This window comes from Anarhichas minor, unplaced genomic scaffold (genome assembly GCF_050575085.1).
Source record: "Anarhichas minor isolate MPS153535 unplaced genomic scaffold, ASM5057508v1 ptg000017l, whole genome shotgun sequence".
Classification (NCBI taxonomy): Eukaryota; Metazoa; Chordata; class Actinopteri; order Perciformes; family Anarhichadidae; genus Anarhichas; species Anarhichas minor.
This window is the reverse complement of record NW_027466463.1, coordinates 6,279,701-6,293,826: the sequence shown is the minus strand read 5'-3', so window position 1 is coordinate 6,293,826 and position 14,126 is coordinate 6,279,701. Positions and strand designations below refer to the sequence as shown.

The following is a 14,126-nucleotide window of genomic DNA, read 5'->3' as shown; positions in this document are numbered from 1 at the left end:
TTTCTGATTTGTGGGCTCCATGGTATTAAAGAAGATCAGATTGCAGCAGTTCTAATGACTTTGTATCTGTTGTTTCTACATCCAGGTCTATTCAGCTACAGAGAAACATCACTGTAACAAGTTTTCTATAGAAGAAATAATCAATTTACCTCACATTTATTACATTAGTGGTATGCTGGACAGTAATCTATAGTATTCTCATATAATGATGACATTCAAAAGTGGAGTTGTATATAGTGCACAGTTGTATACAAGAAGTACTACTAGAAATATAATACTCCAAAAGTACTCCATTACAAATACAAGGCTTGAAATCAAATGATTACTAAAGTAAAAGCAAAAGTATTGGCATCAACCTGTACTCAAACTATCAAAAGTATCAAAAATAGAAGTACTGACTATGCAGAATGTCTCGGTGTATGTGTTATATTATTGTAGAATATGATATTATTCTGTTTTTATCAGTCACAAATACATGTAAGAGCATTTTAATGGTGTAGTTTATCATTTTGGAGCCAATTTTAGATTTATATACTACTAGTTAGATTAGTAGTATTGCACTGCATCATATTAGATAAACATATGATTTTTGTTTTTTAATGTTAAAAGCAACCAGTAACTAAAGCTGTCAGATAAATGTACGTGAGTAAAAGTACAATATTTTCCTCAGAAATGCAGTAGAAGTGGGAGGTAAAAGTATTTCAAAATTCTACTCGCAGTACTTAGTAAATGTACTTAATTACTTTCTACCACTGGATACATAGTGGCTGCATACTGTCATGGTAGTAATGACAAAGTCAGACACTTTTTGATATCTAACTGATAGCATCTAATTGAGTTTTGAGTTCACGCGTCACAGTTTTAAGGTAGTAAGCCTTAACGAGGTGGTCTCAGTGTAATTGGTGGATTCTGATAACTGACCTGGACGGCCTGTGCAGGAGAACACTTGTCTTAAGTCTTTTCATGGACAGCAAAAAGACACAGCCCACATCTCCTTATCTTTTTCAAACATCAAAAATAATTCACAGAGTGATATTTATTCCCCCACAAAACCATCTTTGGCCAAGTGTAAGTAGTACATGACTACTAGTGCACAGAGCATATTACCCGGACAAAGCCAAGATTTAGTTTTTGTGTCGCCAGAGAATTGCACTCGTTGAAATAGAAACAATAAATCGTTCAGTCCTAATATTAAATCTGTGTGTCATCCTACACTGCTATGATTTGATGATTTGATCATGAAGTACCGCTGCAATTGAATACTGTTGCCCGTTTCTTAACGCACCACCCACCAAGGGGAAATGCAACGCTGTACTATAGAAGCAAAATTTGTCCGACTACGGTTTCAAGTAGAAATGTAGGAACTGACTGTGAAGCTCCTTCTAAAGCATTCGGTTTGATTCAGAGTGAATTGTCTCTCACAGGGCGTCAAAGGAGAACCCAGCTCTTCCAGAGAAGAAGAAATCCAGCCTCTGGCAGTTGTAAGCTCCTCTTTTCTTTTCACTTGAGCTCTCAAATACCAACCACAGTGCGACTGCTGTGTTATTGATGCGTTTCATTTTGCTTCTCTTTTGTATTCCATGTTGTGGGGTTGTTTTCCCTCCAGGATGTAGGTAAATCTTTGACATGTTAACGGTGTCTATCTTAACTGGCTTCCGATTGTTTTCCTCTTGAAAACAAACTCTTAACAGAGGAGAGCCAGCCAGGAGAGGGTGGCTCTGATCTCAGATCTGAGCTGCTGTACTGTCATGATTGTCTTTAATTCTTTATTAAAAGTTAAAGGGTAATTTACACTATCTATGTTTTTGTGTCTAAGGGACTAATGGGGACAACAGAACACTTCAGATGGCAGCCGCTAAAAGGGCTGGAATGTAATCGAGCAATTCTGCATCATCAATGTACGTGCACTAAAAGAGCTTGTTTTTACCACCGACCGGCTCAGATTGTTATTAAAGTGTCTGACAACATTATGGGAAGAACCCCACAGAGAAATACTACGTGGACGCACATTGACAGTGAGGACTTTGCCCCGATCGATTACACTCCGGTCCGTTTAGCAGCAGCAGCAGCGCTCTCACTTAATACTGGACTCGTTTCACAAATTGTTCCCATTAGTCATTTGGAAACAAAAACATGAAAAATAGGATCTGGGTTAAAAAAATACCGAAGTAATCGTTTTCTGTTGTAAACATCAAGCATGATAGAAGCTTTTGAGAGACCTGAGATTGGGGAAAAATGCACCTAGAGCAACCAAATTAGAAAGACCTAATCTCTGTGATGTGACCCCGGCTCTCCTTCGTTGAGTTTCATAAGGAATGGGTTTGGTTTGGTTTGAAGGACATTGTTTGGGGCACGTTTTTGGCAAAGGGGTTTGGGAAAACTCTGATAAATCCACTATCTCTCCTGTTCTGTTTCTCCCTCTATATTCTTCCTTATTTTGTGATGTCTGTGTGCAGGAGGTGTGTGTGTGGGGGGGGGGGCACGAATATGGGTGGAAGCAAGAGAAGATAATCCTTTTATTAGTCCCACAGCGGGGAAATTTACAGCAAATACACTCAGAAAGATAAACTTACCAGGGCCTTTTTCTTCTATTTAAGTTACAACTTGAAGTCTCTGCTATAAACGTATTTATTTGAAACATGCTTAGCAGCTGTTGCCGTGTATATAAACTGACAGATATAATGAGATAAATAGCGTGTGCTCTCACTGTAGAGTTAGGGGGAAGTGAAACGTGTCATTGTCCAGTTTTGCCCTGTGTTGTTGACTAACGTCCCAGTTGGTGCACAGTATTAACCCTGCACTCAAGCGTGCTCTGGTGCTTTGCTGTTTAGGAGACCTATTAATGTATTCAATGTCTGCTATCCGTATCAACTCTGGCATGGTGTGTTGGCGTGGGAAAATGAACCTCACTTCTGCCGCTGGAGCTACTGCTTGTGTCCACCCCTCTATACGTTTGTCTGTGTGCTTCTTTCTTTTTGTCCCCTCCCCACTTCCCCGCCCTTACACTTCCAGTTTCAGCCGTTTGTTCAGCTCGTCGGGTGCGCCCAAGAAGCCTCTGATGGAGGCCCCGGTGAACGTCAAGTACAACGCACCCACCTCTCAGATTCAGCCGTCCGTCAAGAAGAGGAGCAGCACCCTGCAGCAGCTGCCCAGTGACAAGAGCAAAGCCTTCGATTTCCTCAATGAGGAGTAAGTCAGTCGGGGGGGGGGGACTTCGTTGTGGTCTTGGACAAAATCAATTAAACACATCGGAAGCATTAAAGTCACAGAGAGTTCCCCACGTGGGTCCCTGCAGCAACTGATGATGCAACTCACTCCGGTCAACCAGACACCTTTAATTGGCGTGACTTGCAGAAATGTCTCCAACAACAATGACACTATCAGGGTACATTGGGTTTGGTAGACTTTGTCCATGAGGTACCTTTCATTGCTACGGTGTGTCAGGTGTGAGATGATTCAAATCAAACACTTGAATTGAGCATGATAAAAATGATAATCATTTTGATTGCACATTTCGTCAAACTAGTCGCACAGTAACTATCTCAGGGTGCTTTCACACCTGTAGTTGGGTTCATTTGGACCGGATCAGGTGGAGAAAAATGATATATTGTTGTACTGTGGATGGGCTGACACACACTGTTTAATGGACTTAATAAACTGACAAAGTACAAAGATTCATGGATTTAAGCGCAGCAGTTTTAACGACTCGGTTTGGCTGTTTGGTGAGCACCGGGGTTCCATTGACAGCTTTCACACCAGCCCGTAGGAACCATACTAACAGGTGGGTTTTGACCGACCCAAAGGGCTTGGGTGTGAAAGCACCCTCTCTGTCGTTTTATTTTTCGCGGAAAACCCAACTGTCCAGAAATAGCCATCTTTGTCAGTGAGCCGCTGTTCTGTCCCACAGAGTGGCCACCGATAACGTGGTGTCCAGGCGGGAGCAGAAGAGGGCCCAGTACCAGCAGGTCAAAGCCCACGTTCAGAAGGAGGACGGCAGAGTGCAGGCTTACGGCTGGAGTCTGCCGAAGAAACACAAAGTAAGGAGATGAGCACAGACACTGGGGCAGTAGCCCTTCTTGTCTCCTGTTGTCACTACTACAGTTTGTCTCTTCTTCTTCAGGTGACGGTAGAACTGTTGTGATGTTAACTGTAATAGAAAGGAGCTGTAATGCAGCGGTGCTGTTTGTTGTCTTTCAGTCCAACGGTGGTCAGACGGAGAGTAAGGTGAAGAATCTACCTGTTCCCGTCTTCCTCCGACCACTGGATGAGAAAGATGCTTCTGTGAAGGTATTGTTACTGGATAATAACTGTAATAACATACAAAATGTCTTGTCAGCTTTTGTCTTCAACATTTATGGGGCAGTGTGTAGCATTCAGGGGGATCTGTAGGCAGAAATGGAATATAATATAAACTTTGTTTTCTTTAGTGTATAATCACCTGAAACTAAGAATCGCTGTGTTGTTGTTACCTTACAATGAGACGGTTATATCTGCATACGGAGCAGCCCGTGTTTCTACAGTCGCCCAGAACGGACAAACCAAACACTGGCTCTAGATAGGACCGCTCGCTTGTTTTGCGTCGGCCACCGTAGTTCTCCTACACGCTTGGCACATGGGAGAAGTTTCAGTTGGTTGCAACCTGCAATCTCAAAAAACAAAGGGACAGTTCCCCCCCCCAAAATCAAATCCTCTTACCTGCTGTCCTATTTATCAGTCTAGATGGTTTTGGTGTAAGTTACCAAGTGTTGGAGATATCGGCCGCAGAGATGTCTGCCTTCTCTCCAGTATAGTGCAACTAGATGGCACTCGGCTTGTGGTGCTCAAAGCGCCACAAAAATTCTCTACATCGATGTCGCTCTCCGGAAATCATGACTCCACAAAATATCCACAGACCTTGTTGTGTGCAGTTTAATGTAGGATTGTAATTGTTGCCTACTCCTCGAGTAGCTGCATGCTCCCCTCTGCACGGTGATGTGTTTGGCGGTTCTAGTTCGGTAGAAAGAAAATAGTTCCTACTTTTAGCTCTGGTGCATTCTGTCGATGCAGTGATGCATCTCCTGCGTGTCTCATTGTATCTGTCTGTGCTCCAGCTGTGGTGTGCTGCTGGTGTGAACCTCTCCGGAGGTAAAACCAGAGACGGAGGTTCCATCGTTGGGGCCAGCGTGTTTTACAGTGACGTGCCTGGACCAGAGAGCCCGAAGAAGAAAATAGGATCTCAGAGCAGCCTGGATAAACTGGATCAAGACCTCAAAGTACACACACACACACACACACACACAAAAGGACACATGGTGATGAAGCTAACCCTATAATGAAATGCTAGATAATTCTCATCACACTTCTTTTGTTCGTGGTTTCAGGAGCAGCAGAAGGAGTTGCGGCAGCACGACGAGTTGTCGTCGCTGGTTTGGATCTGCACCAGCACCGAGTCCACCACCAAAGCTGTGGTCATTGATGCCAACCAGGCTGGAAACATCCTGGAGAGCTTCTTCGTGTGTAACTCCGACGTCCTCTGCATCGCCAGTGTTCCAGGTCAGCGGACGAGTGCATCTGACGGCTGCGGCGAGAGAGAGATTTTATTACTGGCGTCTGTTTGCAACTGGCTCGCTCTGCATTCAGCGGCACAGAGAGGAGCTGTGAGGGAACGTCAGTGTCTCATTCATGATTTACGCGTGTGTGCTTTTATTTAGGTGCAAGAGAGACGGACTACCCAGCTGGTGAGGAAGTCGCTCCGAACGCCGAGACGGGACCGGCGGGTGACGCCGGCTCGCCGTCGACCGACAGCAGCTCGGCGTGTGGCGATGGCGTGCTGGGAGGCATCACCGTTGTGGGCTGTGAAGCAGAGGGAGCAGCAGCTGTTCCTCAGACAGCAGGCAGTCCAGGAGAAGAAGGAGAAAGTGGTCAGAGATGTTTACTGTTTGATACCTTTTTTCCCCACCTGACATTAGCATGTGTTCTCTGTGATCAGGACCAGTATTTATCTCAGAATGTATTCATGGGTTAAACAATAGATGTACATAATATAAAGTAGATCATTTGATTCAGCTCTATCCTATCATGTTGTCTGCATTTGCACCTCCTCTTGCATGTAATGTGCACATTGCACGTGCAGTGAGGATCATTAAAAACAAGGAATTTGTCACCTTTCAACTACACCTGTTAACTCATGCATTCTTACAGGTGGGGAAAATCATTTCTGTAATCTCACCCAGTGTGGTGGAAAATATTCTGCAACAATATGGACATATCTCTTCAATACAACATCGATAAGTTTAAATTAATTAGTAATTAAATAATAAACCCACTATGTGCGTGAATGCAGCTCGTTCTCACAAGTGAGGGAAGTTCTAAATCTGTCGTCGGAGCATCAACACACTAACTATTTCACCTATCTGGCACCTACAGTAATAAGGCTGAAATGACAGCATGAATGTTACTTCCACATAATAGCCTGCCCGGTTTACTAAGAGATGATCCTCTCTACAGAATCCCGACCAGCAGAGGAAGCCACCGAGGCGACGGAGGCCAGTGCGGGGCCTGCAGACCAAAGAGAGAGCCTGAGGGGGGCCTACACCGAACACGTCTTCACTGATCCACTGGGAGCTCAACAGACAGCAGAGGCTCCAGCCAACTACTCTCAGAGGTAACACCGGGAGGCCCAATGTCGTTACGATCCAGTCTGTCCAATAAAAACGTGCAATTTCATCAGCACGACCATAAACAAAACCCCAATGAGCAACAACAATCAAAGCACTGTAAAAAACATTTATTTGTGTGATGGTAAATTATTATTACAAAGCATTAAACCTTTGAGTCAAAATCTCTTTTTATGACCAGGGAGAGCGATCTGTTGAAAGACGGCGTGAGTTCAAACCCCGACGCGGAGGAGCAGGACCTGATGAGAGAAGAGGCTCAGAAGATGAGCAGCGTCCTGCCCACCATGTGGCTGGGGGCGCAGAACGGATGGTGAGTGTCAACGTCGGCGTTGCCCCGGCGCACTGCACCGCAAGTCCAGAAAAACTGATGATGGAGAAACCTTTTTCTGATTGCAGCGTGTACGTCCACTCCTCCGTGGCCCAGTGGAAGAAGTGTCTCCATTCGATCAAGCTGAAGGACTCTGTGCTCGGCATAGTGTAAGTACGCTGGATCAGACGGTGGACGTCTTACCGCTTCACTCTCATGCTGCTACTTTCTTTTTTTTTTTTCAAGCTGTGTTTCGGAAGCATTTGTTTCTCTTCCCACAGGCACGTGAAAGGCCGTGTACTGGTGGGTCTCTCTGATGGCACTTTAGCCATTTTCCACAGAGGAGTAGGTAAGGGAACACGAGTCCTTCTAAAACAAACAAAGTGATATCGACCGGATGTGTCATTTATCTGTAAATATAACCGTGCATCTTGACGTCCTTCGTGTGTGGCAGACGGACAGTGGGATCTGACCAACTACCATCTGTTAGACCTGGGGAGGCCGCACCACGCCATCCGCTGCATGACCATAGTACACGACAAGGTGTGGTGTGGCTACAGGAACAAGATCTATGTGGTGCAGCCCAAAGCCATGAAGATCGAGGTATGACCAGTCTTAACCCTCAGACATTTATTTGTATATTATATTAATTAGAGTTCTGCAGTCAACTGAAAGCATGTCACACTACAGCATCTCAAAACAATAAATGATCTGCCTGACTGGTTCGTTGATCAACGTCGCTCTAAAGTTGCTCCCTGCATATTTGGTTCCCCTTTGCAGAAGTCGTTTGACGCCCACCCTCGTAAGGACAGCCAGGTCCGTCAGCTGGCCTGGGACGGTGACGGCATCTGGGTGTCCATCAGACTGGACTCCACTCTCAGGCTGTTCCACGCTCACACCTTCCAGCACCTTCAGGACGTCGACATCGAGCCCTACGTCAGCAAGATGCTGGGTCAGTTCAGCGCTTTCCTTGCAACGACCGACTCTCGTCAGGCGCAGACAGACTCTGATGAATCAGCTCCGATTTTGTGTTCTTTTCTGTACGCAGGTACGGGGAAACTAGGTTTCTCATTTGTGAGGATCACGGCGCTCATGGTGTCAAGTAACCGGCTGTGGATCGGCACTGGAAACGGAGTCATCATCTCCATCCCTTTAACAGAGAGTGAGTTCGGGAGCTAGACTGGTATCTTTTTGTTTTTACAGGGATAAACTTCTGGTCGACACACATTCACACTGTTTCTCTTGTTGCTGCCTATGTATTTGCAGTCCCTCATCACCACTATCGCTCCACATTTTGTAGTAATTCAAATATCTGGATAATTCAGATTGCTTAAAGTGGGGTTGTAGAAGTACCGAAACAGAAGCAAAGCACTGCTGTGGACAGCGGCAAAACCTGTTGTAGACGCCTAAAAGAAAGGCCCACCTCAAATAATCAATATCAGTTTTAGTGTATGCTATATTTAGAGCAGTTTCCCTGCTTTACTCCCGTGTTCAATAAGGTAAAGTGACTCATAGCCAGTGGCGTCTTGTGGCTTTGAAGGGAGCATAGATGATATTAACGGCTTCAGTTCTCTGTCAGAACCTCTTACAACTTCCGTTTGTGATTAGAGTTTTGTGATATTCAGCGCCCTTGTAGTAATAATATAATACATGCAACAAGAATATCACATTAGGTCCACACGAAGTGCGTATTGAACATTGTCCAGAAGGTGGATTTCACAGACTGAGGGTTTTGTTCTGCCTCTTCAGTCTGTGTCTCTCTCTCTCTCTCTCTTCCACCGCTCCATTAGCAGCGAACAAGGTAACCAAGGCATCGGCGAGCAACCATCCAGGAAGCGTGGTTCGTGTCTATGGCGACGACAGCAGTGACAAAGTGACAGCCGGGACGTTTGTTCCGTACTGCTCCATGGCTCACGCTCAGCTCTGTTTCCACGGTCACAGAGACGCCGTCAAGTTCTTCACTGCCGTCCCAGGTAAACAAACCCGGCCGTTTCTTTACATCCCAGTGGTATTCATTAACTCTGCTGTCAAACATTTTAAGACCTCCCAAATATATCCTTTTGTACACTTGCAAAATGCGATGTGATTACACAATGTGAGATAATCTTCTTGTGTTATTAAATGCAGATTATAAACTAGTGAATCAGAGAGCTGTGGTCTCATTAAGAACACAGTATACAGATAAGATAAGAAGGTCTGTCCCAGATAAACACAATCTGGACTCGTTTGGTGTTATTTACAGTTTGTGGCTCTGTGCTCTCAGGTCATGCAGTTCCATCTGCGTCCTGCGGAGCCGAGGCAGCAGGTGACAAGACGACAGATGCCGCGGCTCAGGAAGGAACCAAGTCCATGCTGGTGATGAGCGGAGGAGAAGGCTACATCGACTTCAGGATGGGTGAGTCTTGCTACATGTAGTGGATAAAACCGTCCAGAGACGCGCGTGACCGTCTCTCTGTATGTCTGCAGGTGACGAGGATGGCGAGGCGGAGGAGGGCGAGCAGCCCCCCGTCAAGCTGCAGCCCTTCCTGGCTAAAGCCGAGCGCAGCCACCTCATCGTCTGGCAGGTCCTCGCCAGCGACGACTGAACTCTGACCTCGGGGACCCCCTCGAGGCCCGATTTGCCTTTTCTCTCAAACGGGCCGCCGTGGATGGAGGAGTTAATGTGGACGACTCCCCTCTTCAGACGGAGTTTAATCAGCACTTTGTTTCTTCCTGAACGATAACGAGCAGAAACTGAGAGTACTCGGTGGTAAAGTGGACTGGAGCAGTGCAAACAGATTCACACAAACTGCATGTTGTTATTTGTTCCTTTGAAAAAAAAAATATATTTTTTGAATTTGAATCTGTTATAATGCCTCTTCTCTATCTTCTAATATCCTTTGAGGTAAAGCTGTTATTGGATACAGAACGTTTTGTTCTATTTCTTCAGCAAATCTAATGAATTTTCCTGCTGACATTTCCGGGTTCCCTTCACTCAGTTCACTTGTTGTCTTCATGTTGGAGTCGACATGAAGCTAAGTCGGTCAAACTGAATAATCACCTGTGAGCTCCCCTGTTGCCTCTAATAATGTAAGACTGGGGCGATCATGCGTGGGAGCAACTCATGAGCGCCTCTTGATGAATCCCAAATCCTATTTCATGTTCTTGTTGTTTTTTTGGGGATTTTTCATCCTTTGAGAACTTGGCTTTTGATTGTATGCAAGACAAATTGAATTGATTGCCGGTTGTCTCCTGGTCAGGACTTGTTTAAGTCAAATGCAATACATCAGCTTCCTCTGGTCAGCACGGCCCCGCATTGATCTTAACATTCAAGATGCAAGTCCCAGTTTCTGTCTCATGCGAGCTTCACCATATTTACATTCCAGTCACGGAGCAAAGCAGCCGACATTCTGAAAAAGACATGTTCTGCAATGTTCTGATGAAGCCCAGAGGGTTGCCTAATAACACTTACCTCTGTGCTGATGATATTCCCCAAAAATATTCCATCTGCTGCATGATGGAAGAAAGACATTTCACCTTCAGAACAGCAGTAAGTGTCGCTAAACACGCGGTTCACCTTCGCCATGTTGAGAGCCATTGAGAGGCAATCGAAATATGTGGCACCTTTACCTTTCTAGATCCCCTGACTTTACATCGAGCGTCATCAGGTCAAAATATTATTGTGTCCAATACTGTCGTTTATGACCCAATCGCTGCAAAGCTAATGCCAATCCCATCAGCCTCTGCTGTGCTTTGTGTTTAGTGCTAATTAGCAAATGTTAGCATGCTAATCTAAGACGGTTAACATTACCATGGTCAGTGTGAGCACATCAGCATGCTGACCTCAGCACTCAGCTCAGAGCACCACTGAGCCGCTAACGTGTCTTGTCATTGTTTTTCAGAATATCAGCTCTGTGACTTGAATGTATTGATGACACGTTAGAGGCACAAAGTAACTCCGTGACTGACAGAATCCCGTTCACCGAACCCTTAATTATGGAATGAAAAGCAGCAGCAGCGGCGGCGGCGGCTACCACCACGCGCTGTAAGTCAGCCCGTCCTTGATGTCAGTTTTGGTTGCTGAACGATGTGTCGGTAGACACTTTAAAACAAGGTATCGAGGCTTGAAAAGACTTGATTTACTCTGCTTTTCTAGTGTGACAAAGTATTTATTTTTCCTTGAAAGAATGTTGCTGCGCTTGCTACCAAAGTATAAAGAATTAAGGCCGGCTAGTTTCTCCACATGCTGAAACAATAACCGCGTCTCTCCAACTGTTAGAGCAGCATGTTCGAGTCTGCTGCCTCCGTGCAGGTGAAATGCACGCTTTTTGTAACAGAAATCCCGGTGTATAGATACGATATATTTTTAGACTTTCATATTTTGGGAATTGACGTATTTTCAGGGTGTGAGAGAAGAGATTGAGCTGGACCCGTTATTATGAGAGGATAAAAAAGCCGCCACGCGAGAGGATTACGTAACACCCCCCCCCCCCCCCCCCCCCCCTATTAATCCGTATCTTGACATTTAGAGGTCAGAATTCTAACATTGACACTTTTGGTTTTGCGGCGCTGCTTTAAGCAGAATGTTACCTGAAGTTGTCCTGTTTATATGTTTATCCTGATGGCAAACTGATGTTTTAAGTCTATTTTTATGAACTTTTTTTTTTTTTTTTTTGTCTTTTTAAACTGTACTCTCTGAATACAGTGCACAAGATGTTCATTTGGGTGTAAAATAAGAGTGTAATTCTGGCCTCTGTGTACCAGTACACTGCACTGGTATGCTCTTTGTTTTGTCCTCCTTTGTTTTGAACAGTAACCGAGGATGTCTGTCCTTAGCCTTAGTGTGTGTGTGTGTGTGTGTGTGTGTGTGTGTCTCTCTCTCCTCTCCAAGAGAGGAGTGAAACGTTACTGCAGTTTAGCCATTTCAGTATTTATTTACAATGATTGAGCCTTTGCAATTCAGAATGTATCTTTGTACATTGAATATATATATATATATGATTATATATGTATGGAACATGAAATGTGCTTGGGTTTGTTTTTTTGAAACGATATGAATTTGTGTTGTGGGGGGGCCTTACTCAGCTATGCACTATGTCTGTGGGGGGGGGGGGGGGTTGCTTCAGGACGTTTTTATTTAAAGTAGAAAGCCTGCAGCCTGTCCACAGACCCTGACACAATCAGTTTAGGGCTAACGCAGGACAAAGTGAAGTCAATGAGCGATCGCCCCACTGAGTGATGGAGCGTCTCGCCCTCCTCCACAGGTCTGTCCGCCCTCTCATCTGCATACTTTAACTTGACAGGGACTTTCTGTCTTCCAAGTTAGCGGTACACACACACACCATCTTGTACTTCTGCGGCATCTCTGGCCTTACGCATTTCTAACAGTCAAATTAAAGCAACTTTTGTGGGCCAGCTTCATCTGCTTGTAATGTTTCATTTGTCTGCATCAATGATATAGCCTACAGCTAGTCTTCAGGTTTAAAGCTCAAGCTTTATAGATGTTTGTCTTTGACTTAAACCTCGCAGCACCACAGTGAACTCACCAGTAAAAGCATCAAACCAACCAAAGGCAAAAACACTAAACCAGCTTTATTATCCGTTCCATAAATAGGTTAAAAACTCCTTTTTTAAGTAAAGTAAGAAACTTTTATCCGTAGCTCAGCCTCATAATATGCCACTTTTATATATGTGTTCAAATGTCCATTCAATACAAAATAACAGAAAACAAACACCCAGTAATCTATTTAAATGCAAGAGGATCACACAGCCAATCTGAATGCATTCAAACAATTCATACTGATTCCTGATCACATCCCTTTAGACACTTTCTTTTACCAGCACTAGGTGGCGTGCTTGCACTACTTATAATAGCTGTTTTTCCCAGTGACTATTGGAAGGACAGAAGCACTCCTCCCCTGCCTGTGATTGGTCTACCGCTGCTCTATTGGAGGCCTTGGTTTCAGCCCGTAGAATGTAGAATGAGGCTGAACCGGTGATTAGCAGGCTGAGAGACCGATGGAGGCTTTAATCTCTTCACAAGCTCTCAGGAGAACACCTGGCTGTCATGGATCACAGCCGTGATAGTGGAGTAGCAGGTTAAGTAGTAGACGTACACAGCAGCACAGTGTGCCTGGTTGAAAGAGCATGTCACCAGTCCATAAACACGGCTTGTCTACTTCCTGTTTTACTGTTTTGATTTTTTTTTTAAATAAAACTTAAAAATATTAAAGGTACTAAATTAGAAATTCAGACCATATCTATGATTGAGAGATTGCTTCCACGTGGTGGCAGCTGGCAGCTAACGGTGCTAGCAGGTGAAAACGAGGGCATCAGTGCTGACAATGGCTACAGGTCATACCAGACCAGTTAATTCACCTTTAAGAAGCTACATATTCTTACTTTAAGATTGTTTTGTCAAAGTACTGTAAACGGGTTTCTTAATTGTGCTATTTCCAAACTCTCCAGAATCAAAGCATCCATACATCGGGGACTCTGCTGCCAAACATTATACAATTCAGGGCTGGAACTAGTGCTGAGAACAGTATTAGGGTTGTGCTTTCTGAATTGTCTTATACTAACTTAATAACTTAGATCCATTTCAACACCACCAGTGTCTGAATTAAAGTTCGCAAAATCTAGTCTGCCAGTTTGCAGTACCATGTTACAGTCCGCTCCTCAGTTATGTAAGACAGCCAGATGGTGGCTTAGAGGGGGGTGGGGTATCCAGGTCTCACCATAACCTCTTGTTCCTGTTGTGGAAACTGCTGCCCAGGATGCTCCAGGTTAACTGACCTACTAATACCACTGCAACTGTCGGTTTACTGTAAGTTGCTCTGAGGTGAAATCCTGCAAAGAACACGCTGTTAAAATTAGGCTGAATGTGTGTATGCGTGTGTGTGTGGTTATTTTATACTTCACAAAAAAGGTCACAGTTGTATGGAGGTGAATGCTGACTTTGCTGCGTGCCCCTATTTTCACCAGGAGAAGGCAAAACGCATTAAAGTCTAAAAATCGCTGCTGGCGTAAATTCACCCTCTCCTCGAGACAGATGTGCGGTGGTGCATCTATTCAGCATGAATCATGGGTAACTCAGAAATGCAGACGCACACCTGAACAGGAACGCCACGCACCCTTTTTTTTGAGTGTGTGTTTACGCAGCCCATCGTCTGCTCCGTCATCTC

At 44.7% G+C, this 14,126-nt stretch overlaps 1 protein-coding gene across 6 annotated transcripts in view; it reads left to right on the top strand.

Annotated features, from left to right (window-relative positions):
• Nucleotides 1-12,363, top strand: part of spag9b (sperm associated antigen 9b) — a 35,800-nt gene extending 23,437 nt beyond the window's left edge. For 3 of the 6 annotated variants that reach the window (XM_076093120.1, XM_076093121.1, XM_076093125.1), the window contains 17 exons: nt 1,425-1,481; nt 3,013-3,189; nt 3,908-4,037; nt 4,198-4,287; nt 5,091-5,252; nt 5,361-5,532; nt 5,691-5,900; nt 6,487-6,643; nt 6,838-6,966; nt 7,053-7,133; nt 7,245-7,312; nt 7,418-7,566; nt 7,744-7,915; nt 8,012-8,125; nt 8,754-8,936; nt 9,227-9,358; nt 9,430-12,363. In XM_076093120.1, the coding sequence (XP_075949235.1) occupies nt 1,425-1,481; nt 3,013-3,189; nt 3,908-4,037; nt 4,198-4,287; nt 5,091-5,252; nt 5,361-5,532; nt 5,691-5,900; nt 6,487-6,643; nt 6,838-6,966; nt 7,053-7,133; nt 7,245-7,312; nt 7,418-7,566; nt 7,744-7,915; nt 8,012-8,125; nt 8,754-8,936; nt 9,227-9,358; nt 9,430-9,548 (2,302 nt within the window). In that variant the 3' untranslated portion in view covers nt 9,549-12,363. The remainder of the gene's footprint in view (nt 1-1,424; nt 1,482-3,012; nt 3,190-3,907; nt 4,038-4,197; nt 4,288-5,090; nt 5,253-5,360; nt 5,533-5,690; nt 5,901-6,486; nt 6,644-6,837; nt 6,967-7,052; nt 7,134-7,244; nt 7,313-7,417; nt 7,567-7,743; nt 7,916-8,011; nt 8,126-8,753; nt 8,937-9,226; nt 9,359-9,429) is intronic. The other 3 variants (XM_076093123.1, XM_076093122.1, XM_076093124.1) reach the window with 3 other exon arrangements.
• Nucleotides 12,364-14,126: the final 1,763 nt, after the last annotated feature.